This window comes from Lepisma saccharinum, chromosome 4 (genome assembly GCF_977018435.1).
Source record: "Lepisma saccharinum chromosome 4, izLepSacc3.1, whole genome shotgun sequence".
NCBI lineage: Eukaryota > Metazoa > Arthropoda > Insecta > Zygentoma > Lepismatidae > Lepisma > Lepisma saccharinum.
Window position 1 is genome coordinate 30,875,170 of NC_139232.1, and position 11,784 is coordinate 30,886,953.

Consider the following 11,784-nt stretch of genomic DNA (forward strand, 5'->3'; position numbering starts at 1 on the left):
CATTCGACTGATGATGCGCACATGCTCTCTCTTACATTAAAGTTCACATTTTCATATAAACGAGAAATTAACATGTCACCACAAAACACATGTCTGTATCTGAATTTAATGTGACAACATCCGAAAAATAATCTAAACTTTTCAAACCGGCTCTTCATATTGTCCACCAAAGATTGAAACATAATATTTCGAACGTGTGATATTCAACTTTGCTTGCTATGAGATCTGAAGGATTTTGGATTTGCATGTGCAATTGTAGTACTTTCAGTGTTTGAAGAGCATCATAAGGTACAACTTATTACATTACAAATAATTACTATGTCAAATGTTTTACAAATACTTCAAAATTAGATCTCATGCGAGTTGATCGGGTATCATCTCGACTCAGTATTTTTTTTAAAAAGACAACACAACGCTATAGCTGTCAACAAAGGTTTGATATGTGTTAAGGACCAAGTGGCCCAATATACGTCAAAGACAGGGCACAGTTTTCGTTCGATAGAAAGTACTTTCGAAACACCTTTTAGAAGTCTGAGAAAATACCGAATACATTGCTTCTAAAAGGCACTGTCCAGGGTACATATCTGCAATATAGCCTGGTGCAAATTCTCAGAAATGTGGCTGTAAAAAGTCTAGGAAGCATTTTTGAGGAAAAGTGGACAAACAACATTTTCGGAATGTAATTGATGTGCTGATTCCGAATATTTTGTTTGCCACTCTCGATTTTGATGTTATGTGCTTCAAATCGCTAAAAAACAAAATGGCGACCATGCGAAATGAGCTCCAAATAACTTTTGAAGGAGCAGAAAGAAAATAGTGATCTTGGTGTCAAACATTGTGTTTTTTGGAATGCTGAATCCCAATATTATGTTTTGTAATCTGAAATTTTAAGCTATTTGCTCCAAATTGCTAAAAAACAAAATGGCGGCAATACGAAATGAGGTCCTAATAACGTTTGAAGGAGCAGAAAGAAAATTGTTGAGTGTCAGTTTCCAGAAAGCCCCGCACTACATTTTCTAACTGGCTGAACTCCACCCTGGCCCGAATTATCCTAAATGCGTCGGTTCCCGCACGGTGTCTGGTTAAGAAACAGACGCACAAAGACGATATATACATACATTTAATGTCTATAATACACATATACGAAGGACTATAAAATAACTAAACAACATACACGAAGGACTGTCTATTCGGCTGTAGACTGTCTCTACAACGCACTTGTAACCGCGCGCATGTGACACGGTTCTTCTCACGACGAGGCTCTGATGACGACTGTTCTTTTCTCGTGGCAACGCCCAAGCTAAGCGCCTGGCTCAACTCTCGGGACGTTCCCGAATTTACTTGTGGGTGTAAGTTCCCGTAATCAAGAATACGGGAGATTCTGCAGTTTCTTACTCCCACACACTTCACATGAATAACTCACACATTATATACAAAAATGGAAAACAAGATAAAAACACTAATTATATACATTGTTCACCGAACACACTCCCCCCCGTTGAAATATTAATTTCAACCACAATCAATAATTTCAATGTAGTACACTTATGTCTCCTTAGAATAGGGGAGAGGAGCAAGTTTCACAATTGGACGTCTGTATTGCCCATCAGCTGTTCGCACTGTCACTGATCGTACTAACTTGTATGGTCCTGGATGAACTTTCACCACTCCTCTTAGCTTCCATTGCTGTGGAGGGGTGGGTTCTTTCAACAACACCAGGTCTCCTATCTGTAGATTTTCCTTCTTCTCCATCCACTTGGGACGCTGCTGGAGTCTGGACAAGTACTCTGTTGCCCACCGTTTCCAAAAATGTTGCGTCATTTTTTGGATCAACTGCCACTTAGACAAATAATTCGACGTGGATGTCGTAAAGTCTGCTTGTGGTACAGCCAGTAACGAATCACCGGTTAAGAAGTGTATAGGAATGTGTTCTTGTTTTCATTATTTGGTTTTGATGATGTGGGTTGGATTGCTTTTGTTCTCAAGAGATGGCATGGCGTGTGTGGTCCGTGTGTCAGCTGTTTGCGTGGGCGCCAAGCAAAGAAAACGGTTAGTGAGAGAGAAGCAACATGGCGCGAATCGCAATAACCACAGCTGGACATTACTAAGCACATACGTCGTCTAAAGTGATTAGAATTGCCTTTCAGTGATACTTCATGGTAGTTAGTGCATTACAGGTAGAAAATAGATGTCTCAAAAGAATCAGCGTGTGCATTTGTGATTGTGTTTTCTTACCAGAATCAACGCAACTCCAACATTTTTATGGTCCTCCAAGCCTTGGATGTCTTACCTCTACCTGACTGTGAACTGTAAACTTTGTGGTGAACGGTGTGTTCTAGTTTTGCATTGACATAGCGTGGTCCAGTTGTGTGGATTCGTGTCTCAAGAACTGAACGTTTCGTGCGGGTGGCAGAAGGGACATTCCGGAATCTCGATACTAAATTTATTGCGTAGCCAAAGTGTTTGCATGAAGATCTTTGCTTTGACAGTTACTGGAGATATCCACCCGAGGGGGTCAAATATTTTCGCGATGTCTGATAGCAATATGCGCTTGGTCAATTGATCATGAGTTGCTGGTTGCGTCACTGATACTCCGAATTCGTCACTCGCTGGATGCCATTCTATCCCGAGTGCCTTTATATGTTCATTTATGCTCACATCCAATGCAAAGTTCGTTTCTCGCAAATGTACAGGGATTTCATTCAATACTTCTGAATTGTTCGAGCACCATTTCCGCAATTCGAAACCACCTCTTTGTAGAAGTTCACTTATTTGTTTTTGTAACGCGATAGCTTGTGTTACTGTATCACTGCCAGTCACTAGATTGTCTACAAAAAAGTCTCTCAATGTAATCGCCGCTGCTTCAGGGAAGTCTGCCTCTTCGTCGAGGGCCAGCTGTTGTAAACACCTGGTGGCTAAGAAAGGAGCACTAGCCGTACCAAACGTCAGTCTCTCTAATCTGAAGTCTCGTATCTCTTCTTTCTGTGACTTCCTCCACACAATGCGATGATATTCTGCATCGTCTGGGTGTATTTTCACCTGTCGAAACATTTTGACAACGTCCGAAGTAAGGGCTATTTGATACGTACGAAAACGTAGCAACAAAGGCATTTTGTCGTCTTGTATCTTGGGTCCTACAAGCAACTTATCGTTGAGGGAAACTCCTGTCGTCGTCTTCGCACTGGCGTCGTACACGATTCGTAAAGCCGTTGTGGAACTGTCCTTTTTGATGACACTATGATGTGGAAGGTAGCAACTGCTTTCTTGGGACACAGGTAATTTTGAATTCGAAATGACGCTCATGTGACCCAAGTCTATGTATTCCTGCATACACTCAGCATACTTTTGTTGGCGTTGTGGATTCTTGACGAGTTGTCTCTCCACTTGTTTGAGACGCTGCACCGCTAGGGGACGTGAAGCTCCCAGAACACCGCTTTGTTCTCGGAAGGGCAATCTCACAACAAAACGACCGTCGATGTCACGTTCGTGTGTGTTTCGAAAATGTTGTTCACAAAAGTTTTCTTCTTCGTTGTACAGTTTTACCGATGGCACAGTCTCTATTTCCCAGAAGCGCTGTAGGGTAGCGTCCAGATCACTACATGACGCATGATGTGATGACACTGCGCGTTTATTGCGCGGAACGTTAATTCTGCCCATAAGAATCCACCCAAGTGAAGTACTTATGGCCGTTGGTGTACCTACTGGACCTGCGACTTTCTCAGGTCTTAAAAGTAAGGGAACAATATCTGCACGAAATAAAATGTCTATTTTCCCTGGTTTGTTGAAGGACGGGTCGGCAAGATCAAGGTTATGTAGGTGTGTCCAATGTTGATCAAAAGTGAATTGCTGCTTGGGCAAATTATTTGTAATCTTCTTCACAACGATGGCTTTGGTGGTGTACGTTTCGTTGCCCGCTTTTGACCTAAACTGTAGGTCCACCATGGAACGAGAAGTACCGATACCGGTTGCCGAAATACCGGATATGGCAACACTGATGTGTTTCTTTCGAAGGCCTAATTGCTGACTACAGTCTTCCGTGACAAATGTACACTCGGAGCCCGTATCTAAGAGTGCACGAAAATGCCGAACGTTGTTGTGTCTATCCCTCACGCCCACGGTGGCTGTAGATAAGAGAACTTCCTGCAACGGAATGGCTTTCTTCTTGTTGGCGATATGGGACGTAACTTGCTGCGTAGAAGTGGGATTTTCACTAGGAGAGAAGTGAAGGGATGTGTGGTGCTTTCTAAAGCACCATACACGTGCGCGAAGTACACTTTCCGACGTTACAATTCGATTTTAAACAGTTGTAGCACAGATCATGGGTTTTCACGAAATAGTACCGAACTTTCACAGACATTTGTTGATACTTCTGACAAGTATGTAACCTGTGGTGTCCGCGGCATTTAAGACACACAGTTTCGGCACCTGTGTGATACGAATTCACATTCTTCTTCACTTGACGATCAGTGGCCCTGGGAGGGGGTTTGCTGGACATTGGGAGGCTGGAGGTCACCGTAGACGCTGCAAGAGCTCTGGCACGCACATCCAGGAACGTAGTCAGGTCCTCGAACTTAGGCACTTCTGCATTCTTCAGGGAAAGTTCCCACTGTTGCCTAGATTCTGCATCCAACTTGTCGGTGGTGTGAAAGACTAATATTGCATCCCAAGCCTCTACAGGGATGTCCAAAACCTTCAGCACACGCACGCACTCAGAAGTGACGTCAATGAGCTTGCGTAACCCTGTAGCCGAGCGGGATGACACACAAGGTTGATTCACCAAGCGTTTAATCGTGCTGTTCACAATCTCTCTCTTGTTTTGGTACCGCGAAACTAGTAAATTCCACGCCTCCTCGTAGTTTGCATCTGTTATTGCGATGGACTGGCTTAATAATGACGGTTCACCTTTTAAAGATGAATTCAAGTATTGCAGCTTCTGAGCGCCACTGAGGTGTTTGTTGTCATGAACCGATGCCACGAATAAGTCCCGAAATGAAAACCATTGATGAATGTCACCACTGAATTCTGGTAATGTCAGTTTTGGTAACCGAACGTCACTTTTCGCATCACTGTTCACCGCGACCGCGACAACGGGAGAAACGGCTTCCTTCTGTTTTTGGTACAGGGAGCCCAACAAGAACTCTAATCTGTCTTGCACCGCACTCAGTTCATCGTAGTACTCGGAGAACAATGTTTCTTTGCACTGTTTAGCGAGATTCACAAGTAATGCACTACAGTCTGCACTTAGTTGAAGGACCTTGTCTATGTAGACTTGAAGTGTCGCACCTTCCAGCGTTGGCGAAGCTGATTTGTTTTCAAGCCGAGTAACTTCCCGCTTGAGGACTGTCTTTGACGCCTGTAACTGCTCCATGTTGACTCGTCGTACAAGAGACTCTAAACGCATCTGGCGGACCGAGGGTGTGGCACGTTGACTCTTCTTCTGGCTCCTTGATTTCCCGACGAACTACCGGAATACGGCTCGAATACTACAATTGCGACGCATCCGGCCCGGAGGACCATTTGTTGAGATTCAGTTTCCAGAAAGCCCCGCACTACATTGGCTAACTGGCTGAACTCCACCCTGGCCCGAATTATCCTAAATGCGTCGGTTCCCGCACGGTGTCTGGTTAAGAAACAGACGCACAAAGACGATATATACATACATTTAATGTCTATAATACACATATACGAAGGACTATAAAATAACTAAACAACATACACGAAGGACTGTCTATTCGGCTGTAGACTGTCTCTACAACGCACTTGTAACCGCGCGCGTGTGACACGGTTCTTCTCACGACGACTCTCTGATGACGACTGTTCTTTTCTCGTGGCAACGCCCAAGCTAAGCGCCTGGCTCAACTCTCGGGACGTTCCCGAATTTACTTGTGGGTGTAAGTTCCCGTAATCAAGAATACGGGAGATTCTGCAGTTTCTTACTCCCACACACTTCACATGAATAACTCACACATTATATACAAAAATGGAAAACAAGATAAAAACACCTAATTATATACATTGTTCACCGAAGTCCTCAAGCGGGAAGTTACTCGGCTTGAAAACAAATCAGCTTCGCCAACGCTGGAAGGTGCGACACTTCAAGTCTACATAGACAAGGTCCTTCAACTAAGTGCAGACTGTAGTGCATTTACCGACTCTACAATAGTTTTGTGTTGGATAAACTCTTCTCCTTCTAATTGGCGTACATTTATTGCCAACAGAGTTGCTAAAATACACGACGTTCTCCCTGCAGAGAATTGGTTCCACTTGTGCAGTGAAGAGAATCCAGCTGATTTGGCGACAAGAGGAATTTCTCCCTCAACCCTGCTCGAACGTGATATTTGGTTCTTCGGTCCACAGTGGTTACGTAATCAGTCCTTCAATCCTACACGCACGGTCAACGCAGCAGCAACAGCTGAGGTTGAGAGAGAGAGAAAAAAGGGTCTTCTCGTGTTACAGTCTTCGGTCGAGGTGGAGGAGTTATTAGTAAACAAGTATTCAAACTTATCAAAGCTCCAACGAGTAGCGGCTTGGTGCTTCAGATTTATGCATAACACCAAGCGAGGTACTAATGAACGTCAGTTTGGAACCCTCTCAGCACGCGAACTTAATCACACGTTGCTTGTGTTAGTGAAACAAGCACTAATTACAGCATTCCGTACAGAAATAAAGCATTTGAAGGAAGGGAATCCTTTGCCTTCTAACAACCCATTACTCAATTTGACTCCTTTCCTGGACCAGGAGGGAATTCTGAGAGTAGGTGGACGTTTACACAATGCACAAATGACAATTGATAAGAAACATCCCATTCTGTTACCTCGTGAACATAAACTTACAGAGCTCATCGTGAAACATGAACATTTGAAACATTTACATGCGGGCCCACAATTGCTTCTCGCTGTCCTACAGCAACGTTTTTGGATTATACGAGGGAGGGACTTAATTCGAAAAATTGTGTTTAAGTGCAAAGAATGTTTTAAGGAAAAACAGTTGACAGCAACTCAACTCATGGGTAGTTTGCCAGCCCCTCGCGTTAATCCAGGCCGAGTATTTGCAAATACAGGTGTAGATTACTGCGGCCCATTTTCAATAAAGAGTTGCCAACTCAGATCTTCAAAAATCACCAAAGGATACGTCGCTCTTTTCGTGTGTCTTGCAACCAAAGCAATTCACTTGGAAGCGGTAAATGATGCATCAACGCCTACATTCATTGCTGCATTACGTAGGTTTGTGGCCAGACGTGGCAAACCTAACCAGATCTTCAGCGATTGCGGAACGAACTTCGTAGGGGCAAACAGAGAATTGATAAAGTTACTTCAATTCATGCGACAAAATGAGCACGTCCAATCGGTGTCAGATGTTACGGCCTCTCAAGGCATACAATGGAATTTCAATCCACCCGGAGCAGCACACTGGGGTGGAGTATGGGAAATTTCAGTGAAGGCAGTGAAATATCACTTGAAAAAAGTAATGGGCTCAACATTACTCACTTATGAGCAATTCATCACGTTATTGACACAAATAGAGGCGTGTCTTAACTCGAGGCCATTAACGGAGTTAAGCAGTGATCCAAATGACCTAACGGCACTCACGCCAGGACACTTCTGTTGGGGTTGCGTTGATTCTGGTAAGAAAACACAATCACAAATTCACACGCTGATTCTTTTGAGACATCTATTTTCTACCTGTAATGCACTAACTACCATGAAGTATCACTGAAAGGCAATTCTAATCACTTTAGACGACGTATGTGCTTAGTAATGTCCAGCTGTGGTTATCGCGATTCGCGCCATGTTGCTTCTCTCTCACTAACCGTTTTCTTTGCTTGGCGCCCACGCGAACAGCTGACACACGGACCACACACGCCATCTCTTGAGAAGAAAAGCAATCCAACCCACATCATCAAAACCAAATAATGAAAACAAGAACACATTCCTATACACTTCTTAACCGGTGATTCGTTACTGGCTGTACCACAAGCAGACTTTACGACATCCACGTCGAATTATTTGTCTAAGTGGCAGTTGATTCAAAATATGACGCAACATTTTTGGAAACGGTGGGCAACAGAGTACTTGTCCAGACTCCAGCAGCGTCCCAAGTGGATGGAGAAGAAGGAAAATCTACAGATAGGAGACCTGGTGTTGTTGAAAGAACCCACCCCTCCACAGCAATGGAAGCTAGGAGGAGTGGTGAAAGTTCATCCAGGACCAGACAAGTTAGTACGATCAGTGACAGTGCGAACAGCTGATGGGCAATACAGACGTCCAATTGTGAAACTTGCTCCTCTCCCTTATTCTAAGGAGACATAAGTGTACTACATTGAAATTATTGATTGTGGTTGAAATTAATATTTCAACGGGGGGGAGTGTGTTCGGTGAACAATGTATATAATTAGGTGTTTTTATCTTGTTTTCCATTTTTGTATATAATGTGTGAGTTATTCATGTGAAGTGTGTGGGAGTAAGAAACTGCAGAATCTCCCGTATTCTTGATTACGGGAACTTACACTCACAAGTAAATTCGGGAACGTCCCTAGAGTTGAGCCAGGCGCTTAGCTTGGGCGTTGCCACGAGAAAAGAACAGTCGTCATCAGAGTCTCGTCGTGAGAAGAACCGTGTCACATGCGCGCGGTTACAAGTGCTTTGTAGAGACAGTCTACAGCCGAATAGACAGTCCTTCGTGTATGTTGTTTAGTTATTTTATAGTCCTTCGTATATGTGTATTATAGACATTAAATGTATGTATATATCGTCTTTGTGCGTCTGTTTCTTAACCAGACACCGTGCGGGAACCGACGCATTTAGGATAATTCGGATCAGGGTGGAGTTCAGCCAGTTAGCCAATGTAGTGCGGGGCTTTCTGGAAACTGACACTCAACAAATGTGGTAAATGCAAGCATATCTGTAATGTTCTAATAAAGAGCTTCCTTTATTGTCTGCAGCAAACGTATGAGTAACACTGCAGCACAGAGTTCGAGTCTCGGGAGAGTCACTTTCTTCAGAGGCGCGACTCTCGTTTTGCTTGCTACGAGATGCACTTCAACACTACCGTCGCTGTATGTAGAACGTAAATAGGCAGTGGCCGCATAGGCCCGCTCGGAACTGTCACAAAAGCCTATCAGTTCGCACGTTACCGGTTTTGAAGACACGGTGCGCCTAGGCACCTTAATATCCTGCAACGTATGCAACTCCGCCCGAAAACTTTGCCATGCAATTTCTAGTTCTGGTGGAAGTACATCGTCCCAATCAAGCTTAACTTGCCAAAGTGTTTGCATGAAGATCTTTGCTTTGACAGTTACTGGAGATAACCACCCGAGGGGGTCAAATATTTTCGCGATGTCTGATAACAAAATGCGCTTGGTCAATTGATCATGAGTTGCTGGTTGCGTCACTGATACTCCGAATTCGTCACTCGCTGGATGCCATTCTATCCCGAGTGCCTTTATATGTTCATTTATGCTCACATCCAATGCAAAGTTCGTTTCTCGCAAATGTACAGGGATTTCATTCAATACTTCTGAATTGTTCGAGCACCATTTCCGCAATTCGAAACCACCTCTTTGTAGAAGTTCACTTATTTGTTTTTGTAACGCGATAGCTTGTGTTACTGTATCACTGCCAGTCACTAGATTGTCTACAAAAAAGTCTCTCAATGTAATCGCCGCTGCTTCAGGGAAGTCTGCCTCTTCGTCGAGGGCCAGCTGTTGTAAACACCTGGTGGCTAAGAAAGGAGCACTAGCCGTACCAAACGTCAGTCTCTCTAATCTGAAGTCTCGTATCTCTTCTTTCTGTGACTTCCTCCACACAATGCGATGATATTCTGCATCGTCTGGGTGTATTTTCACCTGTCGAAACATTTTGACAACGTCCGAAGTAAGGGCTATTTGATACGTACGAAAACGTAGCAACAAAGGCATTATGTCGTCTTGTATCTTGGGTCCTACAAGCAACTTATCGTTGAGGGAAACTCCTGTCGTCGTCTTCGCACTGGCGTCGTACACGATCCGTAAAGCTGTTGTGGAACTGTCCTTTTTGATGACACTATGATGTGGAAGGTAGCAACTGCCTTCTTGGGACACAGGTAATTCTGAATTCGGAATGACGCTCATTTTTCGGAATGTAATTGATGTGCTGATTCCGAATATTTTGTTTGCCACTCTCGATTTTGATGTTATGTGCTTCAAATCGCTAAAAAACAAAATGGCGGCCATGCGAAATGAGCTCGAAATAACTTTTGAAGGAGCAGAAAGAAAATAGTGATCTTGGTGTCAAACATTGTGTTTTTTGGTATGCTGAATCCCAATATTATGTTTTGTAATCTGAAATTTTAAGCTATTTGCTCCAAATTGCTAAAAAACAAAATGGCGGCAATACGAAATGAGGTCCTAATAACGTTTGAAGGAGCAGAAAGAAAATAGTAATCTTGGTGTCAAACATTATGTTTTTGGGCATGCTGAATCCAAATATTATGTTTTCCAATCTGAAATTTTAAGCTATGTGCTTCAAATCGCTAAAAAACAAAATGGCGGCCATACGAAATGAGTGCCTATTAACGTTTGAAGGAGCAGAAAGAAAATAGTGATCTTGGTGTCAAACATTATGTTTTTTGGTATGCTGAATCCAAATATTATGTTTTCTAATCTGAAATTTTAAGCTATGTGCTCCAAATCGCTAAAAGACAAAATGGCGGCCATACGAAATTAGCTCCAAATAACTTTTGAAGGTGCAGAAAGAAAATAGTGATCTTGGTGTCAAACATTATGTTTTTGGGTATGCTTAATCCGAATATTATGTTTTCTAATCTGACATTTTTGAAAATTGTTGTTTTTTTCCTCTTTTTTAAACAAAAGAACCACAAAAATGACTAAACCTATAATATCTTTTTTATTATTTTTTTTTACTTTATTTCAGAATGATAGAAACATAGAACCATGGATCCACTTATAAATTTGAAAAGACCTGCACCTGTGAGCCATCATCTTCAGATGTTTCTAATCAGTTCCTCCAGAACATTGCCACAAACAAAGGATTTAGCTACTTCAGATATTTAAGATACTTTCCTCAAAGCCGAAACACTGGGCCAGGTAAAGCTAGACACCTTCGTGAAGGAAAGGATGATGGCCCCTGGTAAAAGTCACACAAGTCAAGTTAAGTGATCATCTACATAAGTCAAATGCAAAGACATTCAAGTCCCTCTATGAAGTTAAATTGGTAGTAAGTGGCAAGGAAACCATTTTGAAAACTGACAGGAATATTCTCCAGCGCCTCGTAACTGCCTATGAGGCAGGTCGTAATGTGGATCTAAATCGCATTTTGTTTCATGAACTAATGCCAATTCCAATCTCCCTTGCCAACACAAACAGAAGTCTGAGAACAGGAAACAAAGTCATTCTAGCTGATGTGATGACCAAGGAAGTAATTTGTCCACCTGATATATCAATTCCGTCTGCGTCATGCCTTATAATAGATGGTCATGCATTAGTTGTTGCACTTGGAAATCCTGCAGGAGTTTTTAAACTTTGGTCAACTGGCAGATGTATTTCTTAACCTTGTTATTTCTATGGGAAGAAGCTTTAAGAGGATTGATGTCACCTTTGATCGGTATAACGCAACTTCAACCAAGGCTGGAACAAGGGATAGGCAGGCTCTTGAAACATGCTCATTTAGTAAGGAGAGTAATAGAAAATTGATCCGTGCCAATCTCCAACAAATTCGGTGACTTTCTTGCTAACTCAGAGAATAAAAAAGATTTGGCCTGTTTTCTCTCTAATCATTTGATCAACAA

The 11,784-nt window shown here is 42.7% G+C and overlaps 3 protein-coding genes across 3 annotated transcripts; all 3 read right to left on the reverse strand.

Annotated features, from left to right (window-relative positions):
• Positions 1–2,382: 2,382 nt before the first annotated feature.
• On the reverse strand, positions 2,383–3,942 carry LOC145986875 (uncharacterized). The gene has a single exon (XM_083121344.1). The coding sequence runs from the start codon at positions 3,940–3,942 to the stop codon at positions 2,383–2,385; it is 1,560 nt and encodes a 519-aa protein (XP_082977470.1).
• Positions 3,943–4,243: 301 nt separating this feature from the next.
• Positions 4,244–5,368, reverse strand: LOC145986876 (uncharacterized). Its single transcript, XM_083121345.1, has one exon. It carries the CDS (start codon positions 5,366–5,368, stop codon positions 4,244–4,246), a length of 1,125 nt encoding a protein of 374 aa, XP_082977471.1.
• A 3,543-nt stretch (positions 5,369–8,911) lies between these two features.
• On the reverse strand, positions 8,912–10,108 carry LOC145986877 (uncharacterized). Its single transcript, XM_083121346.1, has one exon. The coding sequence runs from the start codon at positions 10,106–10,108 to the stop codon at positions 8,912–8,914; it is 1,197 nt and encodes a 398-aa protein (XP_082977472.1).
• Positions 10,109–11,784: the final 1,676 nt, after the last annotated feature.